Source organism: Babylonia areolata, chromosome 34 (assembly GCF_041734735.1).
Source record: "Babylonia areolata isolate BAREFJ2019XMU chromosome 34, ASM4173473v1, whole genome shotgun sequence".
Lineage (NCBI taxonomy): Eukaryota > Metazoa > Mollusca > Gastropoda > Neogastropoda > Buccinidae > Babylonia > Babylonia areolata.
In genome coordinates, this window is record NC_134909.1 from 15212389 (window position 1) to 15229888 (window position 17500).

General features: G+C 45.5%; 1 protein-coding gene across 1 annotated transcript in view; it reads left to right on the top strand.

The window, feature by feature from the left end:
- LOC143277386 (sortilin-related receptor-like) overlaps nt 1–17500 on the top strand; it is a 125447-nt gene that overhangs the window by 32102 nt on the left and 75845 nt on the right. The window contains exons 12-20 of the mRNA XM_076582169.1: nt 2027–2202; nt 4456–4645; nt 6450–6575; nt 7389–7468; nt 9077–9261; nt 13747–13974; nt 15089–15255; nt 16101–16371; nt 17311–17449. Of these exons, the coding sequence (XP_076438284.1) occupies nt 2027–2202; nt 4456–4645; nt 6450–6575; nt 7389–7468; nt 9077–9261; nt 13747–13974; nt 15089–15255; nt 16101–16371; nt 17311–17449 (1562 nt within the window). The remainder of the gene's footprint in view (nt 1–2026; nt 2203–4455; nt 4646–6449; nt 6576–7388; nt 7469–9076; nt 9262–13746; nt 13975–15088; nt 15256–16100; nt 16372–17310; nt 17450–17500) is intronic.

A 17500-nucleotide genomic window follows, 5' to 3' on the forward strand; every position in this document is an offset into this window, starting at 1 on the left:
ACAACAAAAAACATAACAATATTTATATAACATATTTCTAATGAAAAACTAACAACTATAACAGCGAACCAACTGGACTATTTAACAAGGAGTTGAAAAAGTCATACATTAGCAATGGACTGCTGAAGATCGTCAACACTAAAGATGATTTCAGTTCAGGGATTTGAGACTCGTCAACACTGAAGATGATTTCAGTTCAGGGATTTGAGACTTTAACATATCGCAAGTTGGTATATGATCGGCTGTTACGTGAGCACCACAGATGCAAGAAACATTACTGACATATTTTGTGTGTGTGTGTGTGTGTGATTGTCTGAGTGTATGACTGTCACTTTCATGTGTGTGTGTTTGTGTATGTGTGTTTGTTAGTTTAACATCTTCTCACCCCAGTGATCTCAGACGTAAGGAAAAGTTGAAGGACCTTCAGACTTGTGTGGGAGGGTGTGTGTGAGGATGTGTGTTTATGCTGGTTTTGGTTAGTTTTGTGGTTTTCTTTCACGAGTGATGAATAGAAGGAAGGAATACGGAATGGTTTAAAAGACCTTTGAATGCTGTGCATGCATGCATGCATGCGTGTTTGTGTGTGTGTGTGTGTGTGTGATATCTGTTCATAACAATAGTGTTCGCTTTCAGTATAGTGAGGGAGGTTATTAGCCATAGCTACTTTTATTTTCTCCGCATCAGTGGGTAGTATAGTTTGCACAGGACAGGAATCAGACCCCTGCCGGAGTCTGCACTAGTGGGTCACGGTAAGTATGTTACTTAAACGTAATTTTAGGAAGAAAATTTCCTTTCGCTTTCAGTATAGTGATACGAAAAACAAAAAAAAACATACAACAAAAACAACAAGAAAACTTGGCTTAAAAAAAAATTTGGGGTTTGCAAAAGTATGATTTGGCTGTTACATAAACCTTGAACATTTTCAAACATTTGTAAGTAACCTAGAGAGTACATTTTCAAAACCTAGTGGAAAGGTTTCAGTGTTTGAAAACCATACAGGTCAGGTACAGATTCTGACGAAGGGAAAGGACATGCAATGATGTTGTCCTGTGTCGTTCAGTCCAGTCAAGATGGAGAAAGAACAGTGTTTAAATGTGCTCATGAGTAAGCTCTGGGAGTGAGCAGCAGTGCAGGGTCTCCTCTGGTGTGTGGCCTCCTGGCAACCTAACATCGATGGTTCCCTGTGGACTGCCGACGCTGGAACTGCGACGGACGAACCCGGGTGTGGCCGTTTATTGGGGAATCTAAATGAGCAGTGTGGGAGTAATGCCACTGAAACGGTGCAGATGATGGGGCAGCAAAAAAAAAAAAAAAAAAAAAAAAAAGCTCTGGGAGTCAGAAACCGGAATGATTTATTCCCGTTTAGGCCTCGACCCCAAGTTAAGGGGGTTCACGAGGTAGCAGTTTCTGTCCGTTTGTCTTTGAATGCCAAATGCTACAAAAACGGGGCAAAATTGTACACGTCATTTATATTGCTTTAGACCATTAACGGACCAAATTTAAGTACAGAGATAAGCTCTGGGAGGAAACCTGTAGAGCTGCTGCACAGTTTTAGTTTTTAACCCTTTCACCGCCAGTCAATTCAGAGTACAAAATTCCCTTGTGGTATAAACACAGAAAAGACAGTGGCTAAAAATAGCTGGGGATTCCCCCTGCGATGTATAGAAACTATGGTCTATCCTACCAACCAAACATTAAGAGCAGAAGGTTCATGGATAACAGACCAATGAATGGTCACCTTTCAGTGACATGGGTCCTCTACCACGCCTGTGCATAAATGCGAGCTTGGCAGTGAAAGGGTTAAAGAAATTCTTTTTAAAAGAGACATTCTTATCTGTTAGTTGATTTCTTCTCTCTTTATTTCCAGTTGTCCCAGAAACATAAATATTACTAAATTTCATGTGAAAGAAAAAAGTTTGATTTTGTATATTATATTGTATATTATTTCTTTTTTGTTTTATTTTTATTACTATTTTTTTAAAAAGAAATGATTTTTTTTTTTTTTTTTTTTTTTTTTGCATTGCAGTTATTCCACAGATGAAGGGGAGACCTGGCACTCCTACCAGTTCCACACTGAAGCCGTCCGCATCTACGGCATTCTGACAGAGCCAGGGGAGAAGACCACGGTCTTCTCCGTCTTTGGCTCCAAGCCCGACCACCACAGCTGGATCCTGTTCCAGATGAACGTTTCCACCCTCCTTGGTACGTGTGTGTGTGTGTGTGTGTGTGTGTGTGTGAATCAGAATTATATTTATTTTTCATGAAAATCGTTGATGAAAGGTTTATAGACAACAATATAGGGTAAAAAAAAAAACCGAACCAATCTAAATGTAAGGTGTTCTAATTATAACGTGACTTGTATGTATATTCATGTATGAATTTTACTGCTCGAGGTTGTACAGGGTCGAAATTACACCATCGACTGACTGTATCAGTTATCATCGAAATTTGTCAATTCAGATTTTATGTTGATCAGCAAAACTTCTTGTGAATGTTCATATCTAATACATTTGTCTAGAAAATGATACTCATCTCTGTGTGTGTGTGTGTGTATGTGTGTGTGTTTGTGCGTTTGTGCGTGTGTGTTTGTGCGTGCGTGCGTGCGTGCGTGCGTGCGTGTGTGTGTGCGTGCGTGTGTGCGTGTGTGTGTGTGTAAATGGTAATGTACGCAGTTGTTAGGGAGAGGGTATTGATAGCAACTGATAATAGTAGTTATAATAATGAGTGAGTGGGGATGAAATCTGGGCAAGACACTCTCCACTATAATTGAATTCTAGCCCAGACAGTCAGGGTCAGCAGTTGTCTCCTCTGCAGATCTGATGGTCATAATCAGACACAACTGACTATCTTGTAGTAATAATAATACTACATTTTATTTATATTTTGTTTTCCCCCCTACAATCAGAACACTCATAGCACATTACACTAGAACATGTTAAAATGAGGATGTGACAATAAAACATGTTAAAATGATCTTTCAATTAAAGGCATAATACTAAAAGATAAAGACTACAACTTTTTGAGTTTTGATAGAATAATAAAAGCATACACAAAATAGCATAATAAATCTAGATAAAAAATATCAAACAACACTAATGTGCTAGCTGTCATTATCTGGGTCAGAATTCGCTTCAAGAGTCCATCACAATTTCATCGAGCACTTACTGTGCAGCAAGCCTTTGACGTTTTACCACGTCCATGCAGAAACTGGATAAAAAGCCCCACACTCATCGTTCTTCTTCTTCTTCTTTGTTCGTAGGCTGCAACTCCCATGTTCACTTGTATGCACATGAGTGGGCTTTTACGTGTATGACCGTTTTTACCCCGCCATGTAGGCAGCCATACTCCTTTTTCGGGGGTGTGCATGCTGGGTATGTTCTTGTTTCCATAACCCACCGAACGCTGACATGGATTTCGGGATCTTTAACGTGCGTATTTGATCTTCTGCTTGCATATACACACGAAGGGGGTTCAGGCACTAGCAGGTCTGCACATATGTTGACCTGGGAGATTGTAAAAATCTCCACCCTTCACCCACCAGGCGCCGTCACCGTGATTCGAACCCGGGACCCTCAGATTGACAGTCCAACGCTTTAACCACTTGGCTATTGCGCCCGTCACTAATCGTTCAATTTTTTCAAATTGGAGCGAAACACACTTGGCGAGCCAGTGAGGGAGGAAGTTAAGTTCCAGTCACTTCCCTTACCTAGCAGTTCAATGACTAATAATGAGCTGACGAACCGGTTTAAGTTAACTCTCTCCATACGAACGGCGAAAGAGACGACGTTAACAGCGTTTCACCCCAATTACCATCATCAAAATATTGCAAACGGAAGGCTCTTACACTGAAGAGGTGAATGTTGACAAAGAATACCACAATTCTGACGACGGAAGCTAAAGGTTGGGTCATTCAGACACCTACTGGACATCCGAGTGGTCTGTGTAGAGGAGAAGAGAGGACTGGCCGTACTGAGTGAGTTAACGTGTTTCTTCGCCCGCCTGCTAGGTGGGGGCTCAGGTGGAGAATGGCAATCAGCGGTGCTGGCGTGTCAGGCTGGCGCACAGTTGAATGAGTCAGTGTGATGATGATGATGGTGATGATGGTGGGCACAGGGTTGAATCAGTTTTTCCAGTCTCCCATCTCAACATGCTTGCAGTCCTGCTCGTGCCTGAACCCCCTTCGTGTGTGTACACGCAATCAGAAGATCAAATACGCACATGAAAGATCCTGTCATACATGTCAGCGTTTGGTGGGTTATGGAAACAAGAACATACCCAGCACGCAGAACCTGAAGATGGAGTATGGCTGCCTACATGGCGGGTTTGAAACGGTCATACACGTAAAATCCCACTCGTGTACGTACGAGTGAATGTGGGAGTTGCAGCCCACAAACGCAGAAGAAGAAGAAGAAGAAGAAGAAGAATGAGTCAATGTGATGATGATGGTGATGGCAGGGGTGCAGTGCCGGGCGGAGGACTACAAGGACTGGTCACTGCCGGACGTGTTCCACAACTCGGGGTGCCTGCTGGGCAAGAAGCTGGTGTACCAGCGGCGCATTGCCCACACCCAGTGCTACAACGGCCACAGCTTTGTCCGCGTCCGCCAGCTGAGGAACTGCTCCTGCAGGCGTGACGACTACGAGTGGTGAGTGGATGGATGCTGTGTGTGTGTGTGTGGGGTGTGGAGGGTGGGAGGGTTAGGGGGGGTTGTGTGAGTGTGTGTGTGTGTGTGTTTATGTTTGTGTGTGTGGGGGTTGGGGTGGGGGGTTGTGTGTGTGTTTGTGCGCGCGTGCGCGTGGGTGCGTGCGTGCGTGCGTGCATGTATGTGTGTATGTATGAGAGAGAGAGAGAGAGTGTGTGTGTGTGTGTGTGTGTGAACGTGTGTGTGTATGTGTGGGGGTGGGGGGTATGTTTCTTGTCTTTGGGACTTTTCCTTTTTTTCTTTTTTTTTTTGTAGCTGTGACTTGTGACCTGATCTTGGTCCGTCAGTGTTTGTTCATGGTGAACTGTTAGCGTCAGCTTTGTTTTCTCAGCTACTGCTGCAGTGTCTAGGAATGAACCTGGGAAGGATGTTTCAGGTTAAAGATCCCAAAGCCTTTTACAGCCATCGGCCCGGGGGTAGTGAATTCACATCAACACGGCAACAAAAGGGTTGTCGCTGGGAAAGTTCTGTGGAAAAATCCACTTTGATTGGAAAATAGATAGACTTGAAGGCAGACAAAAAAACAACTGTTGTGCTGCACTGTAGCAATGCTCTGTCTGGGGGAGAGCAACCCAATTTTCACACACCGAAATCTTCTATGACAAAGAGAAAAATTAAACAAGTCGTTAGTTCTGTGACATTTCTGGGCACAGTGATCTCAGACAGCCTCAGCTGGGACGGTTAATGCATAAGCTCACAGCCAGGTACGTTTTGTTTCGGTGTAGTGCATAAGCTCGTAGTGCATAAGCTCGCAGCCAGGTACATTTTGTTTCGGTGTAGTGCATAAGCTCGTAGTGCATAAGCTCACAGCCAGGTACGTTTTGTTTCGGTGTAGTGCATAGCCAGGTATGTTTTGTTTCGGCGTAGTGCATAAGCTCACAGCCAGGTACGTTTTGTTTCAGCGTAGTGCATAAGCTCACAGCCAGGTACGTTTTGTTTCGGCGTAGTGCATAAGCTCGCAGCCAGGTACGTTTTGTTTCGGCGTAGTGCATAAGCTCACAGCCAGGTACGTTGTGTTTCGGCGTAGTGCATAAGCTCACAGCCAGGTACGTTTTGTTTCGGCGTAGTGCATAAGCTTGCAGCCAGGTACGTTTTGTTTCGGCGTAGTGCATAAGCTCGCAGCCAGGTACGTTTTGTTTCGGCGTAGTGCATAAGCTCACAGCTGGGTACGTTTTGTTTCGGCGTAGTGCATAAGTTTGCAGCCAGGTACGTTTTGTTTCGGCGTAGTGCATAAGCTCACAGCCAGGTACGTTTTGTTTCGGCGTAGTGCATAAGCTTGCAGCCAGGTACGTTTTGTTTCGGCGTAGTGCATAAGCTTGCAGCCAGGTACGTTTTGTTTCAACATAGTGCATAAGCTCGCAGCCAGGTACGTTTTGTTTCGGTGTTGTGCATAAGCTCGTAGTGCATAAGCTCACAGCCGGGTACATTTTGTTTCGGCGTAGTGCATAAGCTCACAGCCAGGTATGTTTTGTTTCGGCGTAGTGCATAAGCTCACAGCCAGGTATGTTTTGTTTTCGGCGTAGTGCATAAGCTAGCAGCCAAACATATTTCATTTCTGTGACAGCTAAAGAGATTCGAGTGTCCGTCTCGCCACCACCCAAGGTCAGTTTTATTGTGCTGTTGTTGAGAAAAGCTGGAGAGTGTAATGGGAAGTAAGGAAAAGTAAGGTTGAGAAAGTAATGAAAACTTTTCTCTCTCTCTCTCTCTTTTTTTTTTTTTTTTTTTTTTTTTTTTCTCCTTTTCCCAGTGACTTTGGCTACAAGATGGGCAACTACAGCTACAGCTGTGTGCGGGACACCCGGATCGACAGCAGTCTGCTGCACAGAGTGCCTGTCCCCTGTCCCCCGGGAACACTCTACTCCTACACACGCGGGTGAGTGGTGGTTGTGGTGGTGGTGGTTCTAGCAGCGATGGTGATGGTGGTGGTGGTGGTGATCGTGGTGGTGATGGTGGTGGTTGTGGTGGTGGGGGTTGTGGTAATGGTTATGGTGATGGTGCTGGTAGTTCTGGCAGTGGTGGTGATGGTGGTGGTTGTGGTGGTGGTGGTGATGGCGGTGGTTGTGGTGGAGGTGATGGTGGTTGTAGTGATGGTGCTGGTAGTTTTGGCAGTGGTGGTGATGGTGGTGGTGGTGGTGGTGATGGTGGTGGTTGTGGCGATTGTGGTGGTGGTTGTGGTGGTGGTGATGGTAGTAGTGGTGGTGGTGGCAGTATTGGTGTTTTGTCATGTTTGCTACTCAGCACATGCATACATGCAGACTTCCAAAGATGGACAGACAGACACACATGCATACGCATGCACATGCAGCACACACTCAACACCCACACACCCATGCACATACACACACACACACATACCAACTCACACACACCCAAGCACCCCACACACTCACCCCAGACACACCCGCACCTCTACCCTCCACACACACACACACACACACACACACACACACACACACAGCATGTGCACATACACAGCTGCACATGCATGTGCGTGTGCTCACACACACACACACACACACACACACACGTATCACACAACACACACACCAAAAAAGAAATACCACTAAACTGTACATAAGGGAATGCCACACGTAAGAACGAACATGTCTAAATTTGGATTTTTGCCACGAGAATCGGCGCGTTGTCCACAGCACCATAGTTGAAGGGTGGTTTGTGGATGTCCCAGGTACCGGCGTGTGGCTGGAGACACGTGCATCGGTGGGGAGCAACAGTTTGAACCTCTCAAGTACTCCTGCCCTGTTAGAGGTTGGTCTGCCATTGGGGCTTGTAGGGCTGTGTGTGTGTGTGTGTGTGTGTGTGTGTGTGTGTGTGATATGCATGGGGGAAGTACGGCTGCATTCATGTGTGCATCTCATGTGTGTGTGTGTGTGTGTGTGTGTGTGTGTAATGGCATTTATGTGTGCATCTGTCATGGTTGTGAGTGTGTGTTCGGTATGGCAGTTATGTGTTCATCTGTCAAGGTGTGTGTGTGTGTGTGTGTGTGTGTGTGTGTGTGTGTGTGTGTGTGTGTGCATGCTTGTTTTTGCAGCTTATTTGTGTGCATTTGGTGTGTTGTGTGTGTGTGTGATATGGCTGCATATTTGTACACATCTGTCACTTGGGGGAGAAATGCCAGGAAACAGGAACATGTATATTATATGTGTGTTTCTCTTGTCTTCCATCTAGAAAGGTCAGTGTTCCTGCTGGAGTCCGGCCAGAACCATTTTTACATACACATACGCATAGGAAGAGGGCAAGGAGGACAGGAAAATGTATATGTGTTTTTTCTGTCTTGAGATTGGAGTTCCTGGTGGAGATTGGCAAGAACCATATTTACATACTTGTATGCAGGGGAAGTGGTGGGGACAGGAACATGTATATTATACTTATTTTTTCTCTCATCTTGTACCCAGAGAGATTGAAGTACTGGAACATTCAGATTCATTTTCACTCTTGTCTTCTATCCAGAGAGGTTTCAGCACAGGAACATGTGTACTTTCTTTCTCTCTTGTCTTCCATCCAGAGAGGCTGAAGTACGTGAATATGTGTATTTATTCTCTCGCTTGTCTTCCCCACCCAGAGAGGTTGAAGCATTGGAACATGTATATTTATTGTCTCTCTCATGTCTTCCCCACCCAGAGAGGTTGAAGCACGGGAACATGTATATTTATTGTCTCTCTCATGTCTTCAACACCAGAGCGATTGAAGTACAGGAACATGTATACTTCCTTTCTTTCTTATCATCCATCCAAAGAGGCTGAAGTACAGGAACATGTGTATTTATTTTCTCTCTCTTGTTTTCCCCACCTAGAGAGGTCGAAGTGCTGGAACATGTATACTTACTTTCTTGTCTTCCATCCAGAGAGGCTGAAGTACAGAAACATGTGTATTTATTTTCTCTCTCCTGTCTTCCCCACCTAGAGAGGTCGAAGTACGGGAACATGAAGAATATATTTATTCTCTCTCATGTCTTCCCCACCTAGAGCGGTTGAAGTACAGGAATATGTATATATATTAATTGTCTCTCTCATGTCTTCCCCACTCAGACCGTTCGAAGTACAGGAACATGTATATTTATTTTCTCTCTCTTGTCTTCCCTACCCAGAGCGGTAACATGTATATATATTCATTGTCTCTCTCATGTCTTCCCCACTCAGACCGGTCGAAGTAAAGGAACATGTATATTTATTTTCTCTCTCTTGTCTTCCCCACCTGGAGCGGTCGAAGTACGGGAACATGTATATTTATTTTCTCTCTTGTCTTCCCTACCAAGAGAGTTTGAAGTACGGGAACGTGTGTATTTATTTTCTCTCTCTCTCTCTCTCTCTCTCTCTCTCTCTCTCTCTTGTCATCTTCGCCCCACCCCCACCCCAGAGAGGTTGGAGTTCCTGCTGGTGTCGGGCCAGAAGTGGATCCAGAGGGTGGAGGTGGGCCACTTCCACTCCGAGACCCTCTACACCCTCCCCTCCGACCAGACCGCCACCACCATTAGCGCCATCGCCTTCGACTATGCGGGCAACACCCTCTTCTTCAGCACCTCCCAGCCCACCGCCATCAAGGTGAGGAGAGCGATGGAGAACACCCTGTTGTGGTGTGGTTGGTGTATTGTATTGTATTGTGTTGTATTGCATTGCATTGCATTGTATTACTCTGTTTTGTCACAGCACATTTTTCTGTGTGAAATTCCTGACTGCTCTTCCAAGGGAGAACGCATCACTACACTGAGAGCGCCACCTATTTTTTGGGTGGGGGGGTATTTTTTTCTGCCAGCAATTTGATTTGTTTTAAACTCCTATCGAAGTGGATTTTTCTGCAGAATTTTTTTTTTTTGCCGGGGGACCACCCTTTTGTTGCTGTGGGTTCTTTTACTTGCTCTGAGTGCATGCTGCACTCGGGACCTCGGTTTATCGTCTCATCTGAATGACTCGCTAGCGTGCAGACTACCACTTAAGGTCTAGTGGAGGGGGAGAAAATACTGGCGACTATGGGATTCGAACCATTGCGCTCAGATTCTCTTGCTTCCTAGGTGGACACATTACCTGTAGGCCATCACTCAGGGGTGGAGGTGGGGCTGCGTTGAGTGGTGTGCTACGAGGTGGTGTGGTGGGTTTGGGAGGTGGTGGTGGTGGCGGTGGCGGTGTTGGAGTGGTGTTGGGTGAGGTTGTTTGGGTGGGTTTAGGAGGGGGTGGTGGTGGTGGTGGTTATGTGGGATGAGGTGGTGTGGTGTTGGGTGAGGTTGTTTGGGTGGGTTTAGGGGTGGTGGTGGTGGTGGAGTGGTGCGGGGGGGGTGTTAGGGTGTGGTGTGGTGTGCTCTCTTCTACAGCACCTTCTGTTTATCAGGCCCATCACCCTCAAGGTGAGAACACTTGGGGGAGACGCCTTGTGGTGATGGAGTTGGGGTGTGGTGTTGGGCGGCGTGGGGTTGGGTGTTGTGGTGTGTGGTGTGGTCTGTCTGCGTGTTGGGCTGTGTCGCCTTGTATTGTGCTGTATTTGTGTTGTGGGTTGTGTTCTGTTGTTAAGGTGGTGTATCGTGTAGCCTTGTATTGTGCTGTATTTGTGTTGTGGGTTGTGTTCTGTTGTTAAGGTGGTGTATCGTGTAGCCTTGTATTGTGCTGTATTTGTGTTGTGGGTTGTGTTCTGTTGTTAAGGTGGTGTATTGTGTAGCCTTGTATTGTGCTGTATTTGTGTTGTGGGTTGTGTTCTGTTGTTAAGGTGGTGTATTGTGTCGCCTTGTATTGTGCTGTATTTGTGTTGTGGGTTGTGTTCTGTTGTTAAGGTGGTGTATTGTGTAGCCTTGTATTGTGCTGTATTTGTGTTGTGGGTTGTGTTCTGTTGTTAAGGTGGTGTATTGTGTAGCCTTGCATTGTGCTGTATTTGTGTTGTGGGTTGTGTTCTGTTGTTAAGGTGGTGTATTGTGTAGCCTTGTATTGTGCTGTATTTGTGTTGTGGGTTGTGTTCTGTTGTTAAGGTGGTGTATTGTGTCGCCTTGTATTGTGCTGTATTTGTGTTGTGGGTTGTGTTCTGTTGTTAAGGTGGTGTATTGTGTCGCCTTGTATTGTGCTGTATTTGTGTTGTGGGTTGTGTTCTGTTGTTAAGGTGGTGTATTGTGTAGCCTTGTATTGTGCTGTATTTGTGTTGTGGGTTGTGTTCTGTTGTTAAGGTGGTGTATTGTGTCGCCTTGTATTGTGCTGTATTTGTGTTGTGGGTTGTGTTCTGTTGTTAAGGTGGTGTATTGTGTAGCCTTGTATTGTGCTGTATTTGTGTTGTGGGTTGTGTTCTGTTGTTAAGGTGGTGTATTGTGTAGCCTTGTATTGTGCTGTATTTGTGTTGTGGGTTGTGTTCTGTTGTTAAGGTGGTGTATTGTGTCGCCTTGTATTGTGCTGTATTTGTGTTGTGGGTTGTGTTCTGTTGTTAAGGTGGTGTATTGTGTAGCCTTGTATTGTGCTGTATTTGTGTTGTGGGTTGTGTTCTGTTGTTAAGGTGGTGTATCGTGTAGCCTTGTATTGTGCTGTATTTGTGTTGTGGGTTGTGTTCTGTTGTTAAGGTGGTGTATCGTGTAGCCTTGTATTGTGCTGTATTTGTGTTGTGGGTTGTGTTCTGTTGTTAAGGTGGTGTATTGTGTAGCCTTGTATTGTGCTGTATTTGTGTTGTGGGTTGTGTTCTGTTGTTAAGGTGGTGTATTGTGTAGCCTTGTATTGTGCTGTATTTGTGTTGTGGGTTGTGTTCTGTTGTTAAGGTGGTGTATTGTGTAGCCTTGTATTGTGCTGTATTTGTGTTGTGGGTTGTGTTCTGTTGTTAAGGTGGTGTATTGTGTAGCCTTGTATTGTGCTGTATTTGTGTTGTGGGTTGTGTTCTGTTGTTAAGGTGGTGTATTGTGTAGCCTTGTATTGTGCTGTATTTGTGTTGTGGGTTGTGTTCTGTTGTTAAGGTGGTGTATTGTGTCGCCTTGTATTGTGCTGTATTTGTGTTGTGGGTTGTGTTCTGTTGTTAAGGTGGTGTATTGTGTAGCCTTGTATTGTGCTGTATTTGTGTTGTGGGTTGTGTTCTGTTGTTAAGGTGGTGTATCGTGTAGCCTTGTATTGTGCTGTATTTGTGTTGTGGGTTGTGTTCTGTTGTTAAGGTGGTGTATCGTGTAGCCTTGTATTGTGCTGTATTTGTGTTGTGGGTTGTGTTCTGTTGTTAAGGTGGTGTATTGTGTAGCCTTGTATTGTGCTGTATTTGTGTTGTGGGTTGTGTTCTGTTGTTAAGGTGGTGTATTGTGTAGCCTTGTATTGTGCTGTATTTGTGTTGTGGGTTGTGTTCTGTTGTTAAGGTGGTGTATTGTGTAGCCTTGTATTGTGCTGTATTTGTGTTGTGGGTTGTGTTCTGTTGTTAAGGTGGTGTATTGTGTAGCCTTGTATTGTGCTGTATTTGTGTTGTGGGTTGTGTTCTGTTGTTAAGGTGGTGTATTGTGTAGCCTTGTATTGTGCTGTATTTGTGTTGTGGGTTGTGTTCTGTTGTTAAGGTGGTGTATCGTGTAGCCTTGTATTGTGCTGTATTTGTGTTGTGGGTTGTGTTCTGTTGTTAAGGTGGTGTATTGTGTAGCCTTGTATTGTGCTGTATTTGTGTTGTGGGTTGTGTTCTGTTGTTAAGGTGGTGTATTGTGTAGCCTTGTATTGTGCTGTATTTGTGTTGTGGGTTGTGTTCTGTTGTTAAGGTGGTGTATTGTGTAGCCTTGTATTGTGCTGTATTTGTGTTGTGGGTTGTGTTCTGTTGTTAAGGTGGTGTATTGTGTAGCCTTGTATTGTGCTGTATTTGTGTTGTGGGTTGTGTTCTGTTGTTAAGGTGGTGTATTGTGTAGCCTTGTATTGTGCTGTATTTGTGTTGTGGGTTGTGTTCTGTTGTTAAGGTGGTGTATTGTGTAGCCTTGTATTGTGCTGTATTTGTGTTGTGGGTTGTGTTCTGTTGTTAAGGTGGTGTATTGTGTAGCCTTGTATTGTGCTGTATTGTCTTCAGTAGTGCTGTGTTGTACTGTACTGTACTATACTGTACTATGTTGTTTTCAGTTTTTGTCACAACAACGTATTGAATTGTTCTGTACTGTATTGTACTGTACTATGCACTTCATTGCATTGTACTGTACTGTTCTGTACTGCATTGCATATTGCATTGTACTGTCCAATACTGTCCTGTGCTGTGCTGTGTTGTGTTGTGTTGTATTAATTTTTTTGTTCCTGTGTGAAATTTTGGCTCCCGATGGGAGAGTGCATGGCTACAGTATACAGCAGCATTACCCATGTATTTTTTTCTTTCGACTCCCCCTCCCCCAAGTTGTAAAGCGCCTGGTTTCTATGGGATCTTAATCAAGATTGAAAAAGGAAGGGGGGGTCATTCTGGGCTAGCCTTTACTAACCCCTCCCTCCTTCCACCCCCTTCTCCCTCCATTACAACTAAACAGAAGCGAAATTGAGGGAATTTGACTTGAATAGCCTGTATTTATTTTAACTGGGCCAGAGATATACTCCTGGAGTGTAATTTTCAAGTTAATCTATCATCCATAACCTAGCATAATGGCAGGTAGGTAAAATCCAGCTTGGTAACTAAGGCAAGGGATACCGATATGTTGCTGCACTGGGGAAAGAAAACAGGGATCTTCAAACTTCCTCTTCACTGTAATTATAAAAGACAGATAGATCTCCCAAGGGGAACGACTCTTTTTCACTGTTCCTCTTTCTCATGCAGTGTAATGTGGATAGATCTCCAAGGGGAACGACTGTTTTCACTGTTGCTCTTTCTCATGCAGTGTAATGTGGATAGATCTCCCAAGGGGGACGACTGTTTTCACTGTTGCTCTTTTCTCATGCGGCGCAAGACAAGACAGACCTCCCAATGGCGAACGACTGTTTTCACTGTTGCTCTTTCTCATGCAGTGTAAGGTATGGATAGATCTCCCAAGGGGAACGACTGTTTTCACTGTTGCTCTTTCTCTCATGCGGCGCAAGACAAGACAGACCTCCCAATGGCGAACGACTTGTGTTGTTTTTTTTTTTCTCTCTGTTGCACAGTCGGTCACTTTGAACGCCACGGGCGACGACTCCGTCCGAACCCTGGCGGAAGCGAACCAGGTGACGGCCCTGGCCTTTGACTGGACGGGGGGCCACCTGTACTGGATCGACAAGGGGCGGCGCAGGATCGAGATGATGACCTGCCACGGGGCGCTTCCGCCGCCTCCTGATCACCAGGACCCCCACAGTCACCAACATGTTCCAGCTGGTCCTGGACCCTGTGCATGGGTGAGTTTGGGTGGGGGTTGGAGGGGTGCAGGGGAGGGCGGGGGGAAGGCGTCTGCAGGGGTGGGTGGTGGGGAGGGGGGGGGCGGGGAGTCGGGGGAGGGGGTGGGGGCGTAAAGGGGCTGTGACCGATGAATGCGGGGGCGTGGCTCTGTGGGTGGGTGGGTGGGTGGGGGGGCTGGGGTGGGAGCTCAGAATGAGCGATGTGGCAGTAATGCTACTGAAACTACGCTGATGATGGGGCTGCAAAAAAAAAAAAAAAAAAAAAAAAAAAAAAAGGAGAAGATTCTAGAGGGGGAAGGCAGTTCAGAGGCAGGGGGGAGGTGGTGGAGGTGGGGTGGGGGGATATCAGAGCTGGAAAAGGGAGTCATCTGATGAGAGAAGAAATTGAAGAAGAAAAAAAATGTGTGTGTGTGTATGTGCCTTCATGTGTGTTGCATAGTAAACTTTTAGTCACTGCAACTGTGAGGAGGGGAGACCAGTGTCACATGAAGATGGGTCTTGACAAGATCTTTCTGAGCATGTGTTTTGGAAGACGTCGCTGAGGGCGTTTTTTTGGGGGGTGGGGGGGGGTGGGGGTGGTAATAAATGTGTGACACATGTTCTGTGTTCTGTTCTGTCTTTTTATAGGCATTTTTATTTCATTATAATGATACTGTTTCACATATGTGGTGAAGACATTGTACAAAAAAAAAAAAAAGGAAAAAAAAAGAAGAAAACAAGGGATCTACTTTCTGTTCATCTGTTCAAAGTCCAGTTCCTGTCTGTCTGGATCAAATTGTGGACTCTGTCAAATCAGGAAAAGTGAAATATAAGTATAGAAAGAAGTACCCCTGTCCAATAAAAAACAACAAAAAAACAAAACCAAAAAAAAGCAAAAACAAAAAAAAAAAAAAGAGAGAGAAAAATGATGAAGTCAAGAGAACAGGAGAATGGGGGACTAATTCTTCACAGGACTGATATCTTGACCCACCTGGGTGCCGTGACCGGGATTCAAACTGAGGACCCTCAAATTGAAAGTCAGAATGCTTTAAAACCACTCGGCTGTTTGCAACCCCCCATTGTCAGTTGTAGTATGGTGGACAGAGGTGTCTGACTCTGATCATCAGACCAGCAGAGGAGGCAGCTGCTGTTCCGACTGCGTTTGAATTTGGTTATGGTGGAGAGTGTCTTCCCCAAGTTACAGTCCCGCTCTCACGGCCCAGAGTACTTCATGACAGTTGGCGCTGGGGTGGTCCCCATAAGGCTGATAGGCCCTTCAAGGCTGCAGCACCAAGAGGCCGTGTCATCCTGCCTCCTAGTTTGAAAATCATAGTCCTTCACAAAAGGCTAAGCTGTAGATGAAATCAATGGAGAAATCGTTGATCATACAGCTTCCACTTTGCTGTCGACCCAGCTTAAAGATTCTGCCAATCAATGATGTAAATACCTGTGGTGAGAAAGAGCATTGTTTGAGCAGAGCTGTTTTGCAGCACAATTGTGTTGCTGAGGTGGGCCCAATAGCTGAGTGGTTAAAGTGTTGGACTTTCAATCTGAGGGTCCCGGGTTCGAATCTCGGTAACGGCACCTAGTAGGTAAAGGATGGAGATTTTTCCGATCTCCCAGGTCAACATACGTGCAGACCTGCTTGCTGCCTGAAACCCCTTCTTGTGCATACGTATGCAGATCAAATGCGCACGTTAAAGATCCTGTAATCACTGTCAGAGTTCGGTGGGTTATGGAAACAAAGAACATACCCAGCATACACACCCGGAAATGGAGTATGGCTGCCTGCATGGCTGGGTAAATAAACGAAACGGTCATACATGTAAAATATTACAAGTTTGCCAGAGTGTGTATGTGTGTGTGTGTGCCTGAAATCTGATTGAATGACACAGGAAACGATTGATGAGCACCCTGCAGTGGCAGCCGTCACTCGGCTCTACCCAGGCAGCCAGCCTGTTGTAGCAAATAACCCCCCTCCCCCGGAGTTTGTAAAGTGCTTAGAGCTTAGTCTCCGACCAAGGAGGATAGGCACTATGTAAGTATCCATATAAAAAATAGCTACGGATGTCTGTCTGTCTGTCTTGGCCCCGCCCCCCCTCACCCACCCCTCCCCCCATACACACCCCCTCCATCCCCCCACACAGCTGGATGTACTGGATCGAGGACACGGTCAGCAGCAGCGCGGTCAAGCGGGCCTGGATGAACGGGGACTCGAACTCGCTGGCGACGGTGACGCCGTCGTCATACCCGAGCAGCTACGTGCAGGGCCTGGCCCTGGACATGGTGCACCAGAGGCTGTACGTGACCAGCAGCGACAACCACATCACCGCCATGAGCACCAACGGATCCGAGGCCTCCAACCTGACTCTGCAGGTCGCTGCCGTCCAGGGGCCCGGGCTGATTGCTTTGTACAAGGTGGGGGTGTGCTGTTGTGTGTGTGTGTGTGTGTTGTTTTGGAGGGGTGTGGGTGGGGGTTTTTGGTTTCTTCTGGTTTTTTTTTTTTTTTTTTTGTATAACCAAACTTTAAGAAAATATCTTTTATTACTATTAGCCTAATTAAAGCATGAATCAGTATTTTTTTCTTTTCTGTAGTTATCATCATAAACCTAATTAAGGCATGAATCAATATTTTTTCTATTGTTATCATTGTTAACCTGTTTAAGACATGAATTGATTTTTTTTTTTTTTTTATCGTCGTTGTTATCAGCCTAATTAGGGCAATGAATCATAGAACAAGGGGTATGTCATTTTGCACATTGTTAGCAAAGAAAAGTTTCTTAAAAAATTGCACTGCAAAGTTGATGTTGACGACAACAGAAACAACAGCGATGATGACGACAACTATGACAGCAGCAGCATGATGACATCGACGACAACAGCATGGTGATGACAGTGACACAACAACAGTGATGATGACAACAGCAACAATGATGGTAACAACAGCAGCAACGACACAACAACAACGATAATGACGACAGCAACAATGACAGTAATAAAAACAACAACACTGACAGTGACATACAACAACGACAGCAACACTGATACGACAACAATGATGATGATAACAGCAACAACTATGATGACAGTGGCAACAACAATAACACGACAGCAACAACGATGATGACAGCAACAATGACTGTAACAACAATGACAATGACTTACAACGACAGCAACATCGACAAGTCAACAATAATGATGACATCAGCAACGACGATGATGACAACGACAATAACAACGACATGACAACAACAACGCTGATGATGACGACTACAGCAACAACGATGGTGACAACAAAGACAGCAACAGTTGCTGGCGATGGTGATGGTGATGACGGTGAACGGTGTTGGCTGGCAGGAGAACCTGGTGTGGATCAACCAGCGGGACCAGGTGCTGTGGACATCCTCGGTGCACTTTGACGAGGCCGTCATGTCCATGAAGACCTTCAACTTCACCGTCACGCGCATGGTGGCCGTCTCCCACACCTCGCAGAGCGGTCAGTTGCTGTGTGACCAGAGATCGCCAGCTGTATTTTGCTATGCTCGAT